The 26,045-nt window shown below is 50.7% G+C and overlaps 1 protein-coding gene and 1 long non-coding RNA gene across 2 annotated transcripts in view; one reads left to right on the top strand and one right to left on the bottom strand.

Annotated features, from left to right (window-relative positions):
- Ets2 (ETS proto-oncogene 2, transcription factor) overlaps positions 1–477 on the bottom strand; it is a 16,405-nt gene extending 15,928 nt beyond the window's left edge. Inside the window, 2 exon segments of the mRNA XM_048803685.1 lie at positions 2–414; positions 416–477. Coding sequence (XP_048659642.1) covers positions 2–414; positions 416–462 — 460 coding nt within the window. The 5' untranslated portion in view covers positions 463–477.
- A 17,044-nt stretch (positions 478–17,521) lies between these two features.
- Positions 17,522–25,302, top strand: LOC125616886. Its single transcript, XR_007347660.1, has 3 exons — positions 17,522–17,887; positions 20,770–20,839; positions 24,666–25,302. It is a non-coding gene; the product is annotated as an uncharacterized LOC125616886 (long non-coding RNA).
- Positions 25,303–26,045: the final 743 nt, after the last annotated feature.

Here is a 26,045-nt window from a genome sequence, read left to right as displayed (position 1 = left end):
ACTCCGCGCTCGGCGCCGCGGTGGAGGAAGTAAGCGGCCCGGCCCCCTCGCGGCGCGCTCTTCAGGCGCGGGGGGAGGGCAGGGGAGGGGACAGGGGGCGGGGAGGACGACGAGCGCGAGGGGAGGAGGCTGGAGGCTGCGGGGGAGGAGGAGAGAGGCGGCGAGCGTGCCGGCAGGGGCCGCGGAGGGAGGCCGCGGAGGGCGGCTCCTTCCGGCCGGACTCCCCGCCCGCTGTCACTAGGCTGGTCTCTCGCCTGCCGGCCCGGGGCTCGGGGACCGGGGGTCTCGGCCGAGCGGGCGGCCGTGCGCCCTGGTAGGTCAGGCGAGGAGTGTCGCGGCGGGCCAGTCCCTAGCGCTGACGCCCACGTGCCTTTCGGATTCCGCAGGAACCTGGCGCTGGCGCTGGTGGCGCGATGGCATCGGGGCTTGGGTAGTAAGGCCTCTGCACCGGAGCTGGCCCATCTGAACCTCCCAATGGACTTTGACTTCTGGCCAGTCCATCAGGAAAGGACTAAATAAGGTTATAAATGTGGAGCTGGGCCCTTGGCCGGGGCCCGGGATGTAATGCTGCTACCAGGGAGCCCCTTCCTATGGCCTCCGTGTGAGTGGCGCCCCCTAGAGCTGAGCTGGGCCTTGACCGAGCTTTTCTCTGGGCCGAGGGCTCTAGTGCATCAACCTTTAATCCTTCTAATTCTCCAAGGCACGCTCGCTCCTTCCCACTTTTCACAGGAGCCAACTGAACCTTACAGTAAAAACCTGCCAGGTCATCTAAGTGGGAAGTTCACAAGTGGACCCCGAGTGCATCTGCCTCCCAGACCCATGGTCAAAACCACCAGCCATACCGTGGTCTCCATTTTTACCATAAGGCGCTTGAGTCCATAACTAGAAACCTGTGCATTTCCTATTTAGGCTCAGGTCAGAAGCTCAGTATTTAGCAGGACGTTCAGATTTCCAAGATGCATGTGAAACAGAAACACGCAGCTTATGCAAGACCTTGAAGGACCACCATACTGGGAAGGGCGAGGAAGCACGCAGCTTCTCCAGTACTCAATACAACCGGGTTTCCATGGCAACTCCGGATCGGGGTTATCCCCTAATTGAGGTACTGTTGTGTTTCTCCAGGTGAAGGTCTCCAGATATTCCAGTTGCATGGATGGAGGCAGCGTCTGCCCTTCTGGAACAGCCAGGACTGAGGGAACCGAGACTTCTTGGAGATTGGGTGGACTCTGATGGCTTCTCAGCAGATATTCAGGCTGAATCAGAGAACACAGAGAGGTCAAGAAGGAGCTCCACAAATGGAATGCAGATCCATAGTGTGTTGCCATGGAGACATGAAGCATATGTTGATTTCGTAAAAATCACTAGCAGAAAATACTGAATCATCTGGGCTGCAGTTGGTTAATAGAGGGTCTTCCCCTTCCCCCACCCCTAGGCTGTCCACCTGGCTTTGCAATGTTTGAGAAGGTTGTCCCAGACAGGCCACCCCTGGAGCTCAGGGCCTGACTGCTTTCCCCCTGACACTGCTCTGGAGCCTGGGAGCCCGTGCTGGCTGCTCAGGGAAGGCTCCCTGACCCAAGACCTCTTTCCTCCTTCAGGGCTGCTACGCCCTGAGGGACAGAAGGGGGTGCTTTGTCTTGCTGGGCATTTTCCAACATGTATGAGCAGAAAGCTTTTAAAGGAAGGAGCCCATGGTTTCAAAGACTTGGGGTCTTTCCTCTGCTTACTAGTCTTGAGCCTCCTCCATAGGATAAGGGCAGATTTTACAGAACCTATGTCGTCATACTGTGGGTAGGCACTGAACAGGATCCAACAGGGAGGGTGGAGCACATGGTCACCAGGGGCTCAAGATGGTATAGCAATTAAGTTTCTTCTCCTCTGAGAGTGTTTTATGAAAAACTTTGAAAAAACTATCCTATACACGGGGGTGGGGGGTGGGGGTGGGCGTGGGCACAGATCTTTCCCTTCTCAGGTCTAGATGTGGGAAACTATCAAAAATGACAGTGGTTGGAAACACAAAGCCAGAGCTGAGAGATTACTGGTGGGCTGCCCAGGGGCTTGCCCTGTTGGCCAAGGTCACCCCCATGAGCCTGCCCCCACCAGGCTCCTGCCTGTCTCCCTGGCCTGGGTGCTACCTGGTGGCCAGTGTACTGGCGCTTGGGCAGTTACATGCTCATGTTAACACGGAGGACCTGGTTCTGGAGCCACATCAGGGCTCCTTACAGTTTTTTTTCCTTCCTATTATTAGTCGGTTTCCTAGTTACTCGGCAGAATTAAAGCCCAGCCTGGCTAATTCTGTGATTATTCATTGACTATTATGGTGCGATTCACAGGGAACATGGGGCTGTAAGGTAAATTAAACCTAATAAAAGTACAGCCCTTGTGCCTGGAGATCAAAAGTCATGGGAGTTAGGAGGTCCAGGAAATTGAAAGCCAAGTAAGCTGATGTGGGAGGGAGACTGAAAGTGAGGCACTTTCAACTCTTCCCTTAAGTGCAGGGGAAGTGCTATACACACCAAATGCCTTGAGAGTGAAATGCAGGTAGGATTTTTTAGAATCTAAACACAATTATGAACAATTATTAACTTCCCAAGTCATCCTTTAAAAAAACAGCACAAATAAGTCTCCTGAGAAGCTCGTCTGTGTTTACCTTGAGATCCAAATCAATGGTCACACATGGTTTGCGGTGGTTTCCAGTTGCAAGTTAAATAGACGTCATTTAGTTGGAGGTGTATGTATCATTTATTCATTCAGCAAACACAGTGTCAGATGCTGAGAGGACAAAGATGAGTAAGGCTTAGTCGATGCCCTTGAACAAGTAGAAACAGAGTACACGGTATTGTAAAAATCACACACAAAGTGAGACCTTGGATGTCCTGTGGATGGGGAGCTGGGGAGGAAAAGAATGCACTTAGAGACAGAAATAATTTAATTCATGTATCATCTGGAACGTGAGTCTGGAAGTGTCGGCTGTTCCACAGATACACATGGGATTTAAGAGTGGATACACTATTCCACCCATACACATGAGGTTTAAGAGTGGGTACAGTACAGTGGGTAACATGCATACATCTCCCCCACCTCCCAACCCAGCTCATCTCCTCACTTGTTTACTGGCCTAAGTACCAGGAATCCCTGGTAGAGGTGGGGCCAACTGGCAGCCTTCCAGCCCCCAGCCTCCCAGCCTCCCAACCAGGTGGTCTCAAATCAAGCAGGAGCGAGAACTATCTATTCTCTTCTTTAAGATGCTCAAATAGCAGATATGGTACAATCATGGGAGTGGGTATCAAAGCTTTCCAAATGTCCCTTTATCATCTCTTCTGTTTGCTTGTAGCTGTGACACCAGATAGCTGGGGTCAGAGTTTAGCGAAGCCTTCCACTAGCTGTCCAGCTGTAGATGGGCCCAAGGAAAGTTACTGAGCCTCTCTGGCCTCTTTCCACCACAGTCTTTTAATGATTCTTGAGCACTCAGAACAATGCCTGGCACGTCTTCCAGTCTCCTGTGTGATCAATAACAGCAGGTCCGCTGACCTGACCCAGAGGACTTGGCGTCTGCCTCTCCTGAACCCCACTCAGGACAAGGTTTTGGTAATTGGAGCCATGGTTTCTTTGTAAGTTTCTAGTCTTTAATGGTAAGAGACCAGGGAACAAAGCACTGAATTTTAAAACTAGAAACAATTTTAGAAAGTAGGTAAGAGAGGCTAACTCCTGTTTTCATAGATAAGGAAACAGAGGCCCCCGAGGATTGATTCTTGGAAATAGCCCAGGGTCGTGGCTACTTCCTGGCTTGCTGCCCCAAGCCCACCACATGTGACTCTGCCACCTGCTTTCCCTTATAAGGCAGTGTTCTCGAAATTCATAAGCCACCTTGAAAATCCACCGTGATATTAAACTGCATGGTGACGTGCCTCGGGCAAGTCTGAGCAACGAAAACCATAATAGGGACCAAGGTATTCTGTAAAATTGATAATCCTTAAGTAAATATGTCTGAACTGAGTCAGACCTGCACAGGTAGATGATTTTGTAGTTGTGTGTGTGTGTGTGTGTGTGTGTTTTCTGAATCACAAAAATAATTCCACATGCATTGACCTGAAGGATGCTCAGAGCATGAAGTTGGTTTTTCTGCAAACTGCAGAACTGGAACACTGGGTGTTAGTCATTATGTTGTCAGTCTCATTCTAGCAAATGATTATGGAAGGTTAATTCACATGCCACTTTGGGTGACAAAATCTGGATTAAACTGTAATCTACGTTAAAGGTGAAAAAAAATGTAACTGACTTAAGCAGGCATGTGAATAAATCAGTGGAGTCTTTCAGTTACGTTTTTGAGGACTGGCTTTCTTCCTGCTGTCAGACTTAACCCCACTGCTTCACATGCGTGATTTCCAGTGTCTGGGTCTATTTTAGACCAACCATTCACAGCTTGTTATATGATGCGCTCCATTTTCCAAATTAATGCTGTCTTTACCTCTAACTGCCAAAGGTTACCTTTTCGCACAGGCTGGGGAGGAGGAGGAGAAAGAGGAAGGTCAAATTCCACTCTTAGCTCTCCAGGGAGAGGGCCACCAACCCTCATCTTCTGGAAGATCCTCACAGAATTTTGGAGGTTGGATTTACTTGGGTTCTCCTAGCAGAGACACCTCTCAGAGCATCAATGCTTGCTACAGACTTCTGCTGCTGCCACCTTGAAGTTCATAATCCTTGTCAATCAAGAGGCCCATTTTCATCTTGCACTGGGCCTCAGAACTCATGCAGTCTCTCTGGGTGGTTGTACAAGTCCTGCTGCCACCAGCGCACAGTGGACAGGGTGAGACCACCCGTAAAGGCAATCTCATCCATCTCTTCACACTGTGCTCTCTTGTTTGACAAAAGTCATACTGTAAAGAGTGCACGTATTTCCATTTGGAATTATTAATACTTTCTAAGGTTGCAGAAGAGCATTGTGTTTGTGCCTGTGTATGTATGGATGGGACACACACTTGTTAAGGCACAATTCACATATCACAACTGTGATGATGAGCTGTGTCTTAGTTTTTCCAAGCTGCTATAACAAGATTCTAGAAGATGGTGTGCTGTAGCTTGGATCTGGAACATTCCCCAAAGGTGCACATGTTAAAGTCTTTGTTCCCAGCTTGGTGCTGTAGGAAGGTGGAAACCTCTAGAGCTGAGGCCTAGTAGAAAGTGTTAGGTCCCTGTGGGGAGCCCTTGAAGGAAATTGTGGGATGCTGGTGTCTTTCCCTTTTTCTTTGCAAGTCCTGGCCATGGGGTCAGCAGCTTTACTCTGCCACACCCTCCTGCCATGATGGGCTGCCCCGCCCAGGCCCAAAGCAGCAGAGTCAACTGACCACGGACGAGAGCCTCCAAACTTCGAGTCAGAATGAACCTTTCCTCTTCATGAGTTGATTACCCCAGGTATTTGTTACAGAATCAGAAAACTGGCCAACCTGCTGGGCAACTTATAAACAAAGGAAATTTAATCTCACAGCTCTGGAGACGGGGAAGTCCAAGCTTGAGCAGCCAACAGATTCAGGGTCTGGTGAGGGCCTGCTTCCTAGTTCACATGGCAGGACTCCCTCAGGCCAGAGGGCTCGCCCTCATGATCTAACCACCAAAGGCCCCACTTCTTAGCACTGGCACCTTGGAGGTTAGGTTTCTTTTTCCTCCCTTCTTTCTCTTTCTTTTTTGTGGTGTTAAGGATTGGGCCCAGTGCCCTGTGCATGCTAGACAAGTGCTGTACCCCTGAGCCACACCCTTGGTTTCAATATATGAATTGTAAGGGGCTCACAGACATTCAGACAATAGTAATCCCATTAAAGGGTGCAATTCAATAGGTTTTATAATATGCATGGATAAGGGCGAGCGTCACCCTGTTCCACTTCAAAACATTTTCATCACCTCAAAAGCAAACCTGTCCCCATAAACTATCACCCTGTTTCCCCTCCAGTCCCCCAGCCCTAAGTAGCCACCAATGCACTTCCTATCTCTGCAGAGTTGTTTCCTGTGGGTGTTTCCCGTGATGTACGATAGTGCCCTTGTATAACTGGCTGCTTTCCTTCACTGAGCACAACCTATGCTCTAGGTTCACCCATGTTTTGGCAAGTGTCACTACTATATATATATATATATATAGGGCACCACGGGCAGGTGGCCTGGGCAGCATGAGCTTCGCTCAGGCCCCATGTGTCCCGTGCAGCCCTGTAGCCGGCAGGCACAGCAGGGAGCTGTGTGATCTCTGGTCCTTCCTCCACCGCCATGGCAGCTGTGTGTGCGTGGGGAGGAGCAAAGGAGGGGCGCCCTGCTTGAGCTTGTGCACTGCCTCTCGGGGGCAAGAGGGCCTGGCTGCACGAGCTAGCAAACCTTCTGCTCTCTTCTTCCCGCCCCACACTACGGCAGTGGTGTAGGAAAAGGAGTGGACCATCTCTTTGCCAAGAACCACCTGCTCTTCCTCAGGGGGAAAAGCAAGCTTGCTACATTTAGAAATGCCTTTTCATGAGATTTGCAATTCCAACACTTTACTAATTTCTAGAGACTTCTAAACTGAGAGATCCTGTTAAAAACATCAGTCAGTGGGCCCTTCCTCCCCTAACACGCTCAGAGGGAGGCCTGCGGCCTGTCAGGAGCTCTGGGACCTCCAGTTGCTGGGATCTCTCTTTCCCCAGTTCCCCTGGGCACCACCGCGCCAGCCTCCTGCGCATGCGCTGCGCGTCCCCCCAGCGCCAGGCAGGCTGCTCCCTCCCCGAGATGGCGGTTCCGTATTCCACATGACTCCCCCTCACCTTTACTACGTGGGCGGACTTGGAGGGCTGTCCCTGGCTGCCCATCCACAATTTCAACTCATTGGACACAGCGTGCAATTTTTTTTCTTAAGCCTTTATTATTATTTAATGGTTAATTAAATTAATATTTAATTGAATTAGTATTTTAATTTTTTCCTTGCTAATTCTGTCTTCCCAGCATGTCTTCTACCCTATTAGGGTTAGAATCGTATCTGTCTTGATCATGATTTTTCTGCACACTTTAGAACAGTTCCTGACACAGCTCTCCATGTGTGTCTATTGAAAAAATTGTACTAATTTATTCTGAGGATGGATGGTCATCATTTTTCAGACAAAAATGTGACATGTTGGTTGGTAACTTTGAACACATATGTTATCAGTTAAAGAGATAGAAAAAGTTTTATCAGTTAAAGAGATAGAAATAGATTGTGTAACAGCTGTCTTAGTCTATTTTCTGTTGCTATAACAACATGCTTGGAACCAGATAATTCATTTAAAAAAGAATAAGAAGAATATTCTTTGGCTCATGGCTCAGGAGGCTGGAAGTCCAAGAGCCTGTGCCCATGTCTTTCAGCTCCTGGTGAGAGCCTTCCTGCTCATCATGAGGTGGGGAGGGCATGGCATGGTGAGACAGAGCAGATGTGCCAGCTTGGGCCCCTCTTCCTCTATGTATAAAGCCACTAATGTCACTTGGGGACCCTACCCTCAGGACCTCATGTAATCTTAATTGCCTTCCAAAATCTCATCTCCAAAAACCACCCACATTTGAATTTAGGGATGAAGTTTTAACACATTAAACCACAGCAATATCTTTTGTAATACTTTGCTGAACTGATGAAAACCATGGTAACCACGACCCCACATTTACCCAGGGCTTTGCCCGGTCCTAGGAGGAGCCTTCTATGTGCATGACATTGCTCTGTCGGATGGTGTGTGAGTTGGCTTTGCAGAGTTTTGCCCAAATTCCTGACGAGGACAACTTAGAGGAGGAAAAGCTTATTTTGGCTCGTGGCTTCAAAGGTCTTGGTCCATGGTCAGCCCACTCCATTGCTCAGACAGAGTCCCCAAAGGCACGCCTCTAGTGACCTCCTTCCTCCAGCCACACTCCGCCTGTCTATGGTCCATTCAGATTATCCATCCAGCGAATGGATTCATCCAATGATGAGGTCAGAGTCCCCATAATCCAGTCTTTTCACCTATGAACATCGCGTCATTCCCTGCGATGTGGATTTATGGGGGGGAAACCTTCCAGATCCAAAAGGTAATCACACATCTTATCTCCAGGGTAAATGACTGCCCAAAGTCACAAGGAAAAATTCCAGAAGATTGGAATGACCTTCAAATACCTCCTAGAGGGTTTTCCTGTGAGAACAGGTTGAATGGCCCTTTGCACGTGTGTGGCCACTGCCATGTGCAAACTCTCTCTTAGACACTGGCCCCGGCCCCTGGCCTGTCAGCTCTGGTTCGCAGTGAGATGTGGCTGGTGACTCAGCCACCCTCCAGCCTGGTTGGCTGAGCTGGGAGCTGGCCCTCTGCTCTTTGTACTGACATGACAGTAGACAATGAATGGAGACTTCAGACGCAGAGCATGTACCTCCCTTGTGCTTTGCAGAAGGGGCACAGCTTGGCCCTTGGCATTTGTGGTATGAGGTTGGCTGGCTTCATCTTTCTGGGGAAACCCTGAGGATGCACAGAGGCCTTGTTTTGAAATGTGGCGAAGGCATCAGTCTCAGTTGTTTGGGATGTAAGGACAGCAAGGGAACCCCACCCCTTGCCTAGCTCGTACCTTACCTTGACTTGGCCAGATTCCCCTTCTCTTGGCCTGTAAAGTAACCGTCTATAGGGCCGTCAGTGCACCCCAAAGTGGGTTGAGTGATGGTCCCCCAAAAGATATATGTGTGCCCTAACCTCAGGTACCCACAAAAGTGACCTTATTGGATAAAAGGTGTTTGGGTATTAGAGAAGATGTAGTAAGAAAGGGTCTCAAGATGAAGCCACCCTGGGTTACCCTGGTGGACCCTAAATCCAAGGGTCCTTGGAAGAGACACAGGAGAGACACAGGGAGAAGAAGAGAAGGCCACATAAAGATGGAGACGGGGACCGAGGAACCACAGACCACAGGTGCTGGGGCCACAGAGCTGGAAGGGGTGAGGAAGGACCTCTCTTGCTTCCTGCAGAGGGAGCGTGGCCCTGTGGCACCTTGGTGGCAGACCTCAGGCCTACAGAACCATGGTAGAATACACTGTTTTGTTTTGCTTTAAGCCCTGCGTTTGTGGCGATTTGTTGCAGTAGTCACAGGAAAACGAGTACCGTGTCCTTATGAGAAGTGATCCTGTAGAGGAAATCAAGAGGCTGACGGACCCGGGGTGGACGTTCAAAGGTACAAAGCAGCCTAGGAGAGCGGGGATGAGGACACTGGAAACCTCAGGCAAGGAGTACAGCCTTGAATGAGGCAGTCACTTGTGTCTTTGACACTCTCTACGTGAGGATGAGCACAAGGGATTTAAAATCCTGCTCCAGCCGGTGGGGCCAACGCGCATTTTATGGTGGCAATTACATGCTGCAATGGCAAGTACAATCCCGGGGTGAGTCTCCGTCTGCAATTCATGCAGAAAAAAGAAATCACACAAAAAGATCAAGAACTTACAAATTCAGATCGATCACTTATTAATAATAGTGTCTGCGGCAGGAAAACGAGAAGGACCCGGGAGTGACCGGCTCCCCTGCTCCTGCTTTCCCCCCGTTCTCGTGGCTGGGTCTCCTGGAGCCCCTCAGCTCGAGTCTAACCCCATCCCTGCTCCAGTCATTGCCAAGGAAAGCTGGCCCTGCACTCGTCTAGCTGGGGGCCAGAAGTCCACCCCAGCCAGCTCTGTGGGCTGGCAGGGATTGGACTGTCCCCTGGCCAGCCCAGGGTCGCTGCTGGGTCCTGCGAACCCCCTACACTCCACTCTGCTGGGCTGCAGAACCTTCTCCTTTCTTCATGCTGGTCTCCAGCCGGGACTTCTGCCTTGGTCTCAAGCCTGGCTGAGACGCCTAGTCCTGCTGTCAAGGACAGCCCCACACAGGGACCAGCGTCTGCCCATCGCCTGCATCGGAACCACCCAGAGCTCCTCCCAGCCCATCTGTTGGTCTGGGGGAGAGTAACCTGGACCCCAGGCGCTGTTCTCAGGATCCGTCTAGACTGCGGGGCACGAGAGTGGCAGAAGTAGGGAAGCCAGCCAGGTGAGTTGGTAGGAGAAAGGGGCAGAGGCTAGGGGGCATGGACCCGCAAGTTGGTGGCAGAGATGCAGAAAAGGCCTTCCCGTCTCGGGAACTGGACTACCGCCCACCGGTTTCTCCAGCCGTGGCCCTGGGGTTGTTCTTGATCTGTCTTTTTTCTTTGTCCCCCATGAACCATCAGCGAACCCTGTAGGAATTTACCTATCAAATCTTTTCTTAAACTGTCCTCTGGTCACTGCTGTCACTGATCTGACCACACAGCAGTCCCCCAAGTGCCCATCGCCCTCTGCTTCACTTCCTATAATTCATCCTCCATAGAGCAGTCAATCTCATTAAACAAATAAATCCTATGAGGCCACTTCTCTCCCCCAAATCCTCAGAAGGCATCTCACCTCACAGAAAATAGAATCCAAACTCCTTCAATGCTCCATGTGGGTCCCTGCCCGCTTCCCCCCATCCTTCTCAGCACACAACCCTCTGCCTGCTGCACTACATTCCCCAGGGCCTTAGCACTTGCTGTGGCCTGGAATTCTACTGGTCTCCACAAGGCTGGGTCCTTTTCATCACGAGTCACATGTTGTGGGCGTCCCTTTCCCACCCTGAGTGAAGGAGCCTCAGCTTCCTCCCACTGTCACCTGCTGCTGCTGCTGTTCCCAGTGGTTATCACCACCCAAGTGGCCTCGTTAATTCACCTGCTTGCTTCCTTTTATCATCCCTTGCCACATACAAACTCAGCTCAGTGAGTGCCGGGCTCTTGTCATTGTTCCTCATCGTGTCCCAGCACCTTCAGCAGCATCTGGGACGTTCCAGGTGTCTAGGGACACGCGTTCACTGAGTGAGACTGTCCAGAATCACCCCAGGCCCCGCGCCCCAGGTCTGTGACTTCTGAGTTTCTGGTCCAAGTCATGTTCTCTTGCTAACCACTTGGTGACCTTTAACCCTGATAAGCACGTCTTTGAACAAATAGTGACTAAGGCGAAGCCTCAGTGTGTCACTGGGACGCTCCCTTTGAGGTGACATCCTCCTGGGGAGGATCAGCTCTTCCCCTGGGACTGCCCATGGAGAGAGCAGGCATTGTGCAAAATGTCCTGCCTGAGAGCAAATGACATCTGCCACGCTTGGATCAGCTCCTCTCGGGCACAGCCACCAGGTCACACTGACACAACTTGTTTTCATAAAGTCCTGGTGACCGGGGGCCTCCCTCAGCACTGTGCTCCTGCCAGAGCAGACATGCTGTCCACTGCTGCCCACAGGCATGCTGCCGGCCCATGTGGCCTCTGTCCCCTGCTGTCATGTGCTGAGACACCCCCAGAGCCTGCGGGCCAGGGAAGGGTGGCCTTCAGAGCCCTCGGTTCAGATTCAGCCGCTCCACCAAAGCAAACAGGCCTGTTCGTCCCATAGAGCAATGCCTGAGATAGCATGTCACCAGAGAGGCCACATGGGGGTGGGGGGAGGGCTGCCACGAGCTGCAGAAGGCGGGCCAAGGCTGGTTCGGTGGCTCAGGGACACTGGGACCTAGGCTTCTCCTGTCTGGTTCTGCCCTCATCCCTCCGGCTGAAGGTGGCTTCATCACCTTATTCCACCAAGAAAGGACAGAGGGAGACGGTGGCTCCAGGTCTTAGGTGCTGGTTACAGCTGCAGGGGGCGGGCTGCGCACTCCTGCTTGTCGGGATGGAGCCACGTGACTCCACACAGCTGCAAGGGAGGCTGGGGGGTGGTCCAACTGGATGAGTCTGTGCCGAGCCTGGACATCATGTGGACATCATCAGGTCCTGTGCATCCTTCCTGTGCACCATCAGGTCCTGTGCACTCGTCTGAAAGGCGCCTGTCATCCTCGGGTATCTGCCAGCCGGCCAGCAGTGGAGCCAGGCTCCCGGAGGGCTGGGCATCCTCAGGGGCCGTGCCTGGGAGGACCCGACTGGATCCCAGCTCCTTACACTGAACTTCTCAGACCCTATTGTCTCTTCCTGTTCTCTCTGATCTCACGGGGACACTGTGGCCTTGGGGAGCTGTTCCCATCAGGTGCCCTCCCTCGGATTCAGCAACCCAACACCCTCCCTGACGGGTTCCTTTTCATATGGCATCTCCTGCTTAAGAACACCCAAAGCCTCTGCACTGCTCTGAAAATAAAATCTCGGCAGCCTGGCCTGGCTTCCGTCTGCGCTGCCCGCGGTTTCTCCCACTCTGCACTTGGCTGCCTCCCCAGGAGCACCAGGATCCATCGAGGGAGGGGCAGGAGAGGGAGCCGAGAAGGGCACGCGTGCTCCCTGCAGTTTACTGGGCTCCCGCTGAGGGCCTAGCCTCGCTGTGCCCACAACCCTTACACGGTCACCTCTGTACTCTGAATCAGCTCTGGGTCTTATTTCCTGGGCTGTGGTGATCAGTTTTGCCTGACTATTCTCCCTGGACACTCAGTGTCCCTAAGTCCCAGAAGACCCCCTTGCTGCAAGGCCTTATCAGGGTGGGGGAAGCACCGAGGTCTTACAGGACTCAGGGGAGGTTACTTCCGGGCTGGGAGGCTGGGAGTGAAACAGGTCCATGCACTCAGGGAAGCCAGGATCTCAGGTGGCTGAGCATAAAACTTCCTCTCCCCTTCCAGAACTTTCCAGAAAAGGCAGCAAGGCCTGGTCTGTGATCGTGATCACTTACTCCTGGGCTTACCAGGAGCTAGGGCCCACCTAATGTGAGCAGTCAGAAGCAGGCGAGGTGAGTGGGCATGACCTTCCTGGCCAGCGCTGAGGCTGGAAAGCCTCCCCTGGCTCTGAGGCCCCTGTCTCTCACAGCCCAGAGCCCCTTGAATGGGGGGTTGGTCCCCTGGAGGAGGGTGTACTGTCCTCCAGGAGAACCCGAGCCAGCTGCTAACCTCCACCAAAGGAACAGGATCTCATGGACCAGGGAAGGGGTGCTCCCAAACCTCTCAGGGCCCAGTGGACATGATACCAATGGCAAGAGGCTCCTGTCTTTTATTTTTATTTATTTATTTTAATGCCAGGGATTGAACCCAGGGCTGCTGTACCACTGAGCTACATCCCCAGTCCTTTTCATTTTTTTTTTTTTTTTGTTTTGAGACAGGGTCTCTCTAAGTTGTCCAGTCTAGTCTTGAACTTGGGATCCTCCTGCCTCAGCCTCCAGAGTCTCTGGGTTTCCACGTGTGCAACACCCCACCAGGCAACAAAGAACAATTGTGAGTGTAATTTTGACCTCATGGATTGACAGCAAGAGGCGCAGGGTGCTCTGGTGCCCCTGGACCACACTTTGAGACCCATGGCTCTGGGAGATTCTGGTCCAAAATACAGACCCAGGCCCAAACCAGGACTTGTTAGCCAAGGCTCACTCCCCAGCAGGGTGTTCATTTGTTGCTTTATTATTTAGCACAAATCAAGTCCCCAGATATTTAATTCTACTCTTAAGGAAGCAGTGACTTCTGAAATAAATAAGGACCAAGCTCAAAGGCCAGGGGCAGCCAGAGGCAGGTCGGGCAGGCTGTTATCAGTGTTGGCTGCTCCGTCTTCCCAGCAGGTTTGCACAATGCACCTTTGTTCTCTCTGAAAGGCGCATGTGTCTTAGGTGTAGTCCTGTGTACCCTGAGAGGAGTCACCGCAATAACAGTAAATATTCCCCTTGGGCGAGTGGAACAAAGGCCATTTCACTGCAGGTCGGAGGAGGGCTCATGAGCTGCTCCTGGCAGGTCCGTCACACTAGGCCGGTCACACTTGGCAGCGCACTGACCTTCGAATGGGTGTCTTCGGCACACCTTGACTTCCAGGGACAAGCCAGGCCCTTCTTCATTCCCAGGAGCTGCCGGTCGTCTTAGTCAGGGGCCACCTACTGTGAGTGGGTGAACTCATCACTTCAGGGGCCACAGAGATGAACCGACTTTTAGTTTCTGTTCCAGGAAGGACAGCCCCTGGGTGAACGCGGCCTGAACAAACCGTACCTGCACTGAGCTCCCCCTGTGTCCTAGGATGACTCACCCAGATGTTATCAGGAGGGAGAAAGTCCTCATAGGGTCCCCAGTGAGTCATGGGCCCCAACAGATACTGTGAGGCACCTAGAAACCACGGAGAAAATCGATCCAGACAGATCAGGGATTGTGCAAGCCAGGACTCCACCTCTGGAAGGGAAGACCGTGGCAGACCCCAGATCACAGCAGCCAGCTCTGGGGGCGACAGGCAGGGGGTTCCCTAAGCCAGGGTGCCCCAACACCTGCCGTTAGCACACTGTCAACATGTCAATCTTTCTGGGTTCTCCTCTTAGAAACCTGAGTGCATGATGGTGGGGCGGGCAGTGGAGTTTCTAGAATGTAGGGGCAGGGCAGGGCATGGCCAGGAGAGGACCGTGGGCTGCCATTGGAACTGAAGGCCAACCTCAGCATCCAAAAACATGTCCTTCTAACAGACAGCCTGTGTCTCAAGATCTCAGCTCCTTCCTGCAGTTTTAAACACTGTTGACATTGTAAAATAACTTGGATGATAGCCTTTTATGGCCATCATAAATGTGAATTATTAAATATTTACCATGTTTATCCAAACTCAGGAGTAAGGTTAGAAGGATGTTCAGTGTACTCTAGTCTATAAAATTAAAAATTCATTTTCGTGTTTCCCTCTTCAATTTTTCAACTGTTTTGTTGTATTTCTGAAGCGGCACTATAATTAAGCATGGACAGAGAGAACCTGGCTTATACATCCTGTCTTATTTTGGGGTTCAATACTAATGTCAATTAAAACAGACAAGATGTTGCTTTAAAATCAAGAGAAACGATGCCACAAGAATATGTAATTTATTTGACACCTTCTTAATGATGATAGTAAATAAAATTGTTTAAGGAACATAGACTTATTTATAATGAAATACCATGTAAATGTCCTCACCTCTCCCAACATAAGCATTTGCATCCTCATCAGTGACAGCCACTCATCTACGTGGTGCAGGCATGCCAGCTCTGCCCTGGTCATCGTGGGGGTGTTAAAGGTGACAAGTTGGGCTTTGTGTTTGACCAAGTCAGTGCCATCTTCCCAGTATCATGAGGACTTGCACCCTGCTCATCCATGTTCCTGAGACCAGTCTAGAGCAACTGGCATCAGGTACCCTGTATTTCCCCTGGTGGTGTCATATGGTGACAGAGAAACCCAGGCTCTTGTGATGCACGCTAGTGGTTCTCCGCATCAGCTCACCGGCGGGCAGCAGGTGCTTAGTAAATGTTTGCCAAATGAAGGTCAGAGTTCAGGAGCTGGTTGCAGATGGAAAAGCACAATGATTATGATGTCATTAAACAACAAATTTTGTAAGAAAACCTCCAACTCCATGAAGACCCCTTTTTCTAATTAATATGTGGCCTTCTCTATGTGACCATCTCAGGCTTGTCAAGGGGCACAGGCACTTCAAGAGAAAGTTCAGGAGAGGGTGGTGGGGGAGGTGTGTACATACACACACACACACACACACATGCACACACACGTACAAACACAAACACACAACACACACACCTACACATAGGCCTTTGTACACATATAGCCACACACACATATGCTCATACACACAGTCACAGTCACTGTACACATGTGCACACACAGACTCACACACACAGACTGTGACCTAACTGCTCCCAGCCACGCCAGCCTTGGCTCTCCTGGAGAGATTCCCGAAGTCCCCTGTCCCTACGCAGAACTTCCTCAGCCCTGCCTGGAGGGCCACGGGGATCGCTGTCTCCACTGATTTTGTGTGCTTGGGTCTAAACTGCCAAAGCTGGGAAAGAAACTAAGAAAAACTTACACTTAGAAAAAAAAAAAGTGGCCCCAAAACCACATTTGGACTAAGAAACAGAATGCAGGCCGACATTTTATTTTTAAGCTTTTGCCACTGGATATTTTAGTTTGCATTATACTGGGGTCTAATTCAGCTCAGCAGCCACCCAGTAGAAGGAGAGCTTGCAGCACACACAGGGCGGGTTCTGTTTTGGGTGTATTTTGAGAGGCAGCCGGAGAGCGTGCATCCAATCTGGCATGCGTCCCATCCTGGTGACGCCATTCCCAAGCTGTGTGACCTGGCGGCGGGACCCTGTCCATGCTACTGGGAGGATCAGTGTCCACCCTGGCGCTCCGTCCATCATCTGTCCTCTATCTATCGCCAGTTGTCTTTCAATCACACCAGCGCCCCCAATCTATGCTGGAAGTACAAGTGCTGTCACTCACTGGCCACGCTGCATCCAAAAGTGATCCAGTTTTATGCTTTTGTGTAAGGCAGGATCGTTTCCTGCTCCAGTTTGAGAACCTGGTAGGACAACGGAAGTGTGAGAGTTTAGTAAAATGTCATAAAATGGAAGACAGAGGAAACGGAAGTGTCAAGTGACCTATGACATTGACACAGACCGAGCAGGCCTGTGACTTTGCAGAGAGCTAGCTTTCGCTCTTAACAATAAATCCACAGGCTGCAGCACTTTCAGTTGGGGGTTCACTGACTGCTCAGGTCACCTGGTGGTCAAAAGCCAGGCCCATTCTTCTATTGCAATCTTAAGTCACACTTTACACGGTGAGATAGGTGCTGCAGAAAGGCCAGGAGAGGGCCAGGGTGGAGGCTGGCTCAGAGCCAGGGCAGAGAGCAGACAGGAGGGCAGAGAGGCACTGCAGGGTCAGACGGAGCTGGAAAAGATCAGTGTCAGGAAGGAGGGCAGTTCAGGGGTCAGCCTGGAGTCAGCCTGAAGTGACGGGGTGGTCACACGGGAGAACCCACACTAGCCATGCTACGCTGAAGGGACAGCAGAACCAGAGGCTCATCCTTGTAGGGATTTTCACAGGCAAGGTTTGTGACAACCGACCAGGTGACAGGGTCACTGTGTGGCTGTGTCCTGTCTTGGGGTGCTCCTCCTTCATGGGCCTCGGGTGAGGGGGCTGCCTTATTCCGCAGCCTGGGTGTTTGCTAAGCTCGTGGGCCTGGTCTTTCTGACCCAGGGGTGATGTCCCCTGCCACCCCGGGCTTCTCATTGATTCAACACGTTCGCAGGAGGTCATTATTTATTAGCACCATTAATTTATGTATCATTTGTGCCCTGTGGTGGTGCTGGGCAGAGGGTCGTTGTTTACCGCACAGACGAGGTGTAGAGTCACTCTGCCTCAGGATTCACACTCAAAATGGAGCAGCTGACGGCAAACTGCTGCTTTAGAAGACGGAGCAGCTAGGGTGAGGCCCAGCCTGAGAACTGCTGTCTACACAGAGCAGGACGCAGCCTGCTCTCGACAGCAAAGCCTCATTTTTAATTATTTTGTTCTATCCTGCTCTTGGGTAGCCGATTAGTAATAAATAACCTTTCAGGGTCCCCTCACGTGGGACAATGGAATGGATTACCCAGCCATGGTCAGTGGGAGCTGCAGTCCCCCAAACTGGGCACCATCTGAGCACACAGCAGTTTTCTTACTCCATAAAGTGCAACCCTCAAGGTCAGAGCCTCCTGTAGGGTGGCGGGAGGTGGTGCTCAGAGTCTGATGGCCGAGCTCCAAAGTCCTCCTTTCAGCCAGGCAAACAGAGTGGACTTGGGTTTAATAGAACCTGTTGCTGGGTTAACAATGAAAGAGTTTTCTGGTGAGCCCAAAGTAAAGGTGATGGTGTTTACCAGAGAGCCCTTCCCTGGGACAGAGGCCTGACCAACCAAGCAGTTGGCTTCCCAGCAACGCCCCGGGTCTGAAGGGAGGCCAGCTCTCTGCACTCATTTGGGTGGCTTGTTTATTTCCACACGTTCCTGGTTTAGTTATCATCACCACCTTTTGATCGTCTTTTAATGGGCACCGTAGAAGACACCTGTCCATCTTACCAAGAATATTCACCAAAGGCCACGGAGCCAGCCTCGGCCAAGGTGAACCACTGGTAGAGCCAGTCCTACTCTCCAGCCACCCACCATGTCTGTGAGTAAAATGAACAGCCAATAGGCGCCAGAAGAAACCCACGTGGCTGGAGTTTAAGACCCAAGTGTAAACAGTTGATGGACAGGAGGATTAGAGAGGGTGTGTTGGCTTGCAGGCTATCAAAGCAAGGCCAAGCCGCTGGGCGTGTGGATCAACACAAGCCTATGTTCTCACAGTTAAGATCCAGGTGCCCATGGACTGGATTCTTCTGAGGCAGATCTTCTGGTTTGCAGCGGTCTTCCTGTCTGTCTGTCTGTCCCACCCTCTCCTCCCTGTTTGCAGACCCCCATCACATTGGACTAGGGCCCACCCTGAAGACTGTTTTAACTTAATTACCTCTTTACAGGCCCTATCTCCAAACAGAGTCATGTTCTGAGGAATGGGGGCCCTCAGCATTTCATTCTGGGGGTTAAACAGACCTTAGCCTGGCAGGTCTCCTCCTTTTGTGAGAAATAGAAAGTTCCATGATCCATTTTCAGAATACAGCATTCAGCCTTATTTGGGATATAAGATCCAATCGTAGCCACTTTAACTTCAGCCCTTCCCTTTGTCCGCCCCAATTTTAAAATGAACCAAGCACACAGATGGCCACCGAGCTCCTCCTATCGGAGCAAGGGGCAGTGCGCGTTAGGGATAAAAGCAGGTGGACTTCCCCGCCCAGGTGTGCTTGCTGGATGTGTGGGGAGCATGCCCTTCTGCAGAAGTCAGGTTGGCCTTGCTGAGCTACTTCCAAGCACGTGTTTGATTTCCTGTGGTACCTGGTATTTCTAACACGTTGGCAAACTCTCTCTCTGGGACTCCTGAGATGTCTTGAATTGGCCAAACCATCCTGAGCCCAATAGCTACAGAGGTCACGTGTGACTATCCATCCAACAGTCCCAACTGAACCAACCTTCTGGCCATCCTCAATAAGATGACAATCTCAATAAGTGAGACCCTCTCGGACCCTCTGGACCAGCCCAGCTGCCCGCTGAATGCCCTAGCTGTGTCAGTCAATGCCTGGAACAGAGCAGAACAGATTTCATTCACCTGAGACCTGTTCACGCTCATGACACCAAGTCATGACAACAATAAATCTACTTGTTTTAGGTTGCTAAGTTTGTGTGTGTGTGTGTGTGTGTGTGTGTGATGTAGTAGTAGATATAGATATCCAGACAAAGGTTCAAAGAAGAATCGTAATGAAAATTAGAGAATATTTGCAAGAAGTACAATAATAGCTTTAAATGTTGATGTTGTGGGGGGCAAAGAGCAAGATTGAAAATTAATGACATAAGCATCCATCTTAATATGCTAAGAAAAGAACAGAAAGACAAATAAACTTGGGGTCCAAGCATGCAGGCCAGATTGTGAAGTCTGTGTGCGCATGAGAGAGGGTCCACCCGTCCATCTGGCGTGCCACAGCGGGTGTGGGTGTGGGCTGAATAGCCCCTGGACTCCCTAACTGCCTTTCTGTGGCTGCTGTCAGCTTCGGCTGCCTCCTCCAGGTCTGTCTGTGTGGTCCAGTGACCATGTCTCCCCTCTACTGAGAGTCGGAGATTCTCCCCAACTCACATGGACAGTCAAGCTGGCAGTCCACGGTGCTGCTCCACTCTGTGCCTGAGGACAGACTCTGACCTGTCCTAGTCTTGGCCGCCATTGCTACCTGAGTCACTAAAGGACCTAAAGCCACCTACTTCTGGCTGCCTGACTTTGGAGCCACGGCTTTCCTCAGTCCACCTTCAGCGTCCTCAGAATGTGCCCCCACATGACACTATCACTAGCCTTTACTTCCTGCCATTCCCTAGAATTGGCCCACGAGCTGTCCCACTAGGCTCTGTCTCACGTGTGCTCACCAGACACCTCAACCAAGTAAAAGGACCAGGGTTCTAGAGTCAGACGGGCCTGATTGTCACCTGGGGCACAGGATCATATTATTTCCAATTTATCCATGGCCATTGTGAAGATTAAAAGCATCATCGCTCAAAAGCTAAACGTAGACCTACGCTACGGCCAGTTACCTCCCTCCTAGGAGCACACTCAAGAGGGATGAAAATATCTGTCCACACGGAAATGTGCTCCAAGTGCTTGTAGCAGTGTTGTTCATAGGAGCCAGAGTGAAGGCGACCCAGCGCGGCGGACTGGTGACTGGACACAGTGTGGTCCGTCTGTGCTGCATCAGATGAACCTGAAAACATCATGCTAAGAAGCCAAGCACAAAAGGTCACAGGTTGTCAGATTCTGTGCATGAACTTCCCAGAACAGGCAGATCCACTGAGAAAGAGAGCCGAGACCCTGAGCCAGTCGCCAGGGCCTGAGGGAAGGAGGCTGGAGAGGCGTTGCTTGAGGGGTGTGGGTGATTTTTCTACGGTGATGAGTAGGATTCCTACGAAGTGCCACCAAATTTTACATCTTAAAATGGTTAATTGTATGTTAAGCACACAATTGAGAAGAAGCTGAAAGGAGCCAAGGGCAGGTGGTAAGTAGAGAAGGAGAGGTATCTTATCACCACCGACACCCACAGCACTGGCCGGCTGAAGTCTGGCTGGCTCCCAGCAGGTCCGTCCTAAGCCCTGGGTATGCTGCTTTGGAGACTCCACAATAAACTATATCACATATTTTAAAATGCACTCATTTCCGATCCTAAATATTTTCTAATATAAAAAAAAACTTGAGAGGATTTTTAAAAAATAACATTGCTTTCAAAAGTAATTGGCTAAAGTAACTAATTCCATCCATTGTACATGCTTGAGAATTCTGAATTCTGATGAAATGAGAAAAATCAGCTCACATATTGTTTTAAATGTGGGAATTTCCACATATGAAAAGTTTAAATTGAGGAATTCGCAGTTTGTTGAACGTTTCATGAGACAATTTTGATCTCATAGTTTTCCTTTCTCTTCCAGGCTTTCAGAAACTTTCACAAGTTCCTAAAAAAGTTATGGGGTCTAAGCACCAGCCCCCGCTGCCTAATGGGTAAGTTGGCCGTATTCCTGTGGCCCTTCACTATGTGTTCTATTATTTACAAATTCCTTTAGATAGCAACTTTTTCAAGCTTCTTAGTGGAATTGTTTTTCCGATCGATATCCTATCTGTTTCCAAAAGAGGAATTTTCTCGAAGCCCTAATTCATGAGAACTGATATTTGATCCCTAAATATAGGACTTCCATCAAATTCCTTTTGTACTGCACTATGCAGCTGGATGAAGGGTCACCCTGTGGTTGCATTAAGAGGGTCCACATGGAGGACACAGACGTGCACTGCATAGCCAAAGAAGGATGATCATATAAACTGAAGGGCAAACTCAGAATGTGGCGTTCAGGGAAGGCTGTCTTAGAGGAGGTGGTATGTGTCCCCAATATGAGAGGACAGCAGACAGGATTTCAATGGGCCCAGTCGTGTTAGGGAGGCTGGTTTAATAGTGAGGTCCTGTCAACACGGTTTCCGCTCCTGAAGGTCGTGTGAAGCCAAAAGAGGGTTTTTGCTAATTCTTTAAGGAGTTTGGGTTTTATTTGGATGAAATTTACATAATCAGAGGATGAAGCTGGCAGCGGGTTTGCCTGGAGTGACGGTCCAATACTGAGCAGTCTGGAAAGGAAGGTTGGAAGAGTTCAGACGAGAGGGAACAAGGGGGACACCACACATCTGTCCATCCAGAAAGTACTCTGAGGGATGTCACCCTGTCACTGCTGTCCCTGCTGGGGCCCCTGGGGACCAATACAGGCCAGGACCACTTGGATGGTGCTGACAGAGGGCTCTGTTGAAAGCCTTCTGAGCCCAAGAGTGACTGTTGTGCAGGCCCAATGTCATCAGCCTCATGTTTGAAGTCACCTGTGCTAGTGTTTTAAGGCTATTGGAACAAATGGCCACAGACAGTTGTTCAAAACAACACACAGAAGTTCTAAAACCCAGGTGTCGTGGGCTCTGCTCCTTCCAGAGGCTCGGGAGGAAATCTGCAGCTTTGCCTTTTCCTGTTTCTGCAGGCCACCTGCATTCCTGGGCTCCCGGCCCCTCCTCCGTCTTCGAGGCCAGTAGTTTAACACCTGTCCCTCTCCCTCTTGCTTGACCTCCACCTCCATCATCACCTCCTCTTGGGGCAGCCACTCTTAACTTATAAAGATGCTGGGATGACCTGGATGACCTGGGATCATCTCCCCAACTCAAGGCCCTTTCACAAAGTCTCTCTGGCCATGGAAGGTGACATATTCACAGGCTTCCATATGAGGACTTGGGCAGCCTCGGAGGGCTGTTATCTACCCACCACATCCTCTGAGCCTGGGCCTAATGTTTCCTCCTTTTGACTCCTCTTCTCCATCCTCCACTGGAAGTTTCTGCTCCAGCCAAGCTGGGGTTCTCGGCCTCTTGCTCCCAGGCTTGCCTCCTGACCTACAGAGAACTCCTCCAAGTTCTTACCCTCTGTCAGGAACTCTGGCCCCCGAGTGGAGCTCATGCCTCCCTCCTCAGGCCTATTCACTGCAACAAGAGCCTGTTAACTTCTCTCTTCTCCCTCTGAGGGTGGCCTGGGCCATCTGCATTCCTACAGTAGAGTTGGGTGCACCGTCAGGAACTGCTGGAGAGAATAAGCAACGTGTGACGTGACCTGGACAGAGGGTCGGGGGAGGTCACGCAATATCAGGAATGAAGATGTATGGTCCAGGAACTGTCGGCAACAGCCCACCGCTCCCAAGAACTCCACAAGAACCCCCAGGCCCCCCAACTTTGAGTCATGGAATTACTCAGCTGGGCTGGGGGATTTCATGCTTGTCTGTTTAGGAACAAGGAATCCATTATTCTCCAAAGATGATCTGGACACAGTTGTGCTTAGAATCGGGGAATGAACTGAATCAATCCTTTTAATCCCAAGAATCCAATGTGAATTTGGCCCCCAAGTGAGCCTGACTGTACCCCTTCATTCTCTGCTTCTCTTTCTCTTCCCCACTGTGACTGATTTGGGGACTGATTTTGAATTGTGATCTAGACCAGGAAAATGCCAGAAAACACATTAATTGAAGGCACCCTGGTTGGAAACCTGTCTATAATTCCCAGAAACTAGATGGTGAGTCAGAATCATAAGCACTAGCTGCTATGACAAACAGTCTTCAGGTCTCGCCACCGTGTGATGCAGTCCAGGCAGTTCTCCTGAGCTCCCAGGACTAACTGATGGGTCCTATCTAACTCTTTGAGAGGACTTCTTCAATGCACGACCCTTGGGGTCATCACAGATGAGGAAGATGAGGAAGAGAGTCTGTTAAAGATCAGTCAGGGAGCCTTATGGCCAAGTCTACCAGTAGCTTCCATCACTGCTGCCCGCATTCCATTGGCCAGAACTCAGGGAGAAGCCAGTAGAACTACAAGGGAGGCTGGGACATGCAGTCTTACTGGACACGCAGAAGAGGACTCAAAACTGTCCATCTCTGCTACACCCGGTCTACAGTCACCAAGCATCACTGTGGCCTCCTCTGAGTGTCTGATTAATGTGACGTTCACCCTAACGCTCACAGATATCCACATCCTAAGGATACAACCAGAGGTTGCCTTAACAACTTCTGACAGTTTGCCCAGCCGTGCTTACCTGTGAATGGTGATCTTCATCAATGAAAATGCTCAGGCACGGGAAGAGTGTAGCACACGTCCTAAAGTGAATCATAATTAGGACTTTATTTTACTTTGGGATAGTATTATAGGTTAGATCCCAAATCTCCCTCCCCCTCAAAGCCCATGTGTTAAAGGCTTGGTCTCCAAGCCAGTGGTGTTCAGAAATGGGGCCTTTGAAAGGTGGTTGAATCATGAGGGACCTACATCAATGGCTGAATACATTGGTGGATTCACCATCTAATGGGTTATGGAGGGATAGTGGAAGCTTAGAAGGTAGGGCCTACCTGGAGAAAGCAGTCACTGGGGACATGTCCTAGAAGGCTATATATTGTCCCTGGCCCATTTTCTCCTCTCTGCCCCCACCTCTGCATGTATGTGTGTGTGTGTGTGTGTGTGTGTGTGTGTGTGTGTGTTTCTTAGATACCACTAGGTGAGCAGATTCCCTTCCACCATGATGTTCTGCTTTACCAAGGCCCAGGAAGAGTGGAACCAAGTGACTGTGGGCTGAAACCCTGAGCCCAAATATATCTTTTCTTCTTTAAATGGATTTTCTCAGGTAGTTTGTCATAGTGATAGAGAGCTGACTAATACAGATAGCTTAACAGAGAACCAAGTTCCAGATAATTTGGCTTTATGACAAATAGCTAAGACCTGGGCTTTTCTACCTCAAACCTTGGCCAACCATGGCCCACTCCTGATATGGTGGATGCCAACTCTCCTCCCCTGTGCCTGCATGGTGGAGCCTGGGATGCTCTGGCTGGAACCTGGCAGGGTGGCCTCCTGGCCTGCCTCATCTCAGCACAGCACCCCAACATAGTCTGTCACATTCTCCCAGGCAATATCAGTAGTTTAAGCATCTTCCCTTCCCTGGGAAGCTTAGCCCAAAGGCCAGGAAGGTCTTTGGTGTGACCTTTCAAAGGGATGGAGGACCTGCTTTGGCAGGGTGAGTGGAATTTTTTACCATATAAAGGATGGTGTGATCAAAATATGCACTGGCCTTCTGTCCCTAATTCCTGCGTGGTTTGAATTCTTTCCTGCATCTCTTGCATTCAGTGTATGTGAAAATGCTTCTGGCGCAGCCTGGCACACCACAACATGTGAATCTCTCTGTTTCTAGAGGACCCTTTCCCCTGGTTCTGACTCTCTCCACCCTCCCTCTGAGAATGCTCTTCCCCCAGAAATATCAACTCTTCTGCTGACTTTCTAGTTTCAGGACCTTGCTTTGAGAAACAAGCTGCAGCAGCCTGGACAAGCTCGGAGTCCACCCTGGCTCCAGACTCCTGCTGGCGTCTGGGTCCTTCTCTCACTGACGTCAGCTGAACTGACCCCCAGATTCTGCCGGGTTATTTCCCAATGCCTTCTACTCAGTCCTCCCTGAGATCGTATTCCGAGGAGGTCCGAGCAGAAAGTCTTCCAATAACTCCACGAACTCCCGCGAACACAAGAGCCCAGGACGTCTTGCGGCCGGCCTCCCCTGGGTGGACGCCCCGTGGCTGTGCTGCACCCACACCTGCTCTGGTGGGGCTGCTGGCCTGTTCACGGGAAGCAGAACGTTCTGTCTTCCACCCTCCCTGTCCTGGCCCCGTGAAGATTCACCTACTGGGAAAGCTAGGAAAGCCAAGATGTCTTTGAACTTAACTGTTTTATGTGTTTTCTTAGCATTTTGGTCTGGGACATCTGTCTTTGCTTAAAAGCACATCTATTTATATCAACAACCGTTTATATCGGGTCCTTGGAGACCAATTCATGCAGATGTTGCCTGTTGTGGGTTTTTCCTCCAATTCACTTTGAAAAAATGTGGAATTCATTACTACCCTGCTCCCTCCCCAATAAAGTTAAATCCCAGAAATTTGCAAACCTTACATTTCTGTGTACACAAAATACATTCCCTGAGCTTCTCACAACATGTGACTCACGTCACTGTTGTGATGGACAGACTGATGAATCATGCTCGTGTTACGAAGGCTGGGAGACCGTGGTCTTGAGGGAGCAGACTTGCTTAGAGGGTTGGTAATGGGCTTACTCATTCTAATGGAGACCAGCATGTAGGCTGTGACCTGCACATGCACCGCCATGTTTGTGCAACCACTGCCTTCCAGGTCCAAGGGCAGGTTGGCGGCACCTGGGGGAGGCTGGGGTGGCATCAGGCAGCCCAGTAGTAAGCAAGCATCAGAACAGACGGCCAGTCTCAGGGTGGGGCAACAGAGTGGGAAACAAAAGCCCATTTGCATCTGGAGTGGCTCAGGCCCTGTGCTTTCCGCACAAGACTCTGACAGACGCCATTCTGTGTCTCCCTGTTTGATTCTTTGGCCTTCTCTTTACCTTCCTCCTCTGCCATTCCATTCACTGGTGGCACCCAGCAAACTAATCCTATTTAGCTTGTGTTCATCTGCTGTTTGTGCCTGAAGAGTCCATGCTGATGGAATATGGGTTACCAAGCCACTTCTGCCTTACCTGGTGAAATGACATGTCAGTGCGGGCACCAGAGACCTCCTTTCTTAGGGAATCATTTGTCCTGGAGAAAGTCCCCTTCACGCGATTTACTTCAGACCACGAGCACAACTCCACAGAACCAGGACAAGTGGCA

The sequence above is a fragment of the Marmota marmota genome, unplaced genomic scaffold, assembly GCF_001458135.2.
Source record: "Marmota marmota marmota unplaced genomic scaffold, marMar, whole genome shotgun sequence".
NCBI lineage: Eukaryota > Metazoa > Chordata > Mammalia > Rodentia > Sciuridae > Marmota > Marmota marmota.
This window is presented reverse-complemented; position numbering and strand designations above follow the sequence as displayed.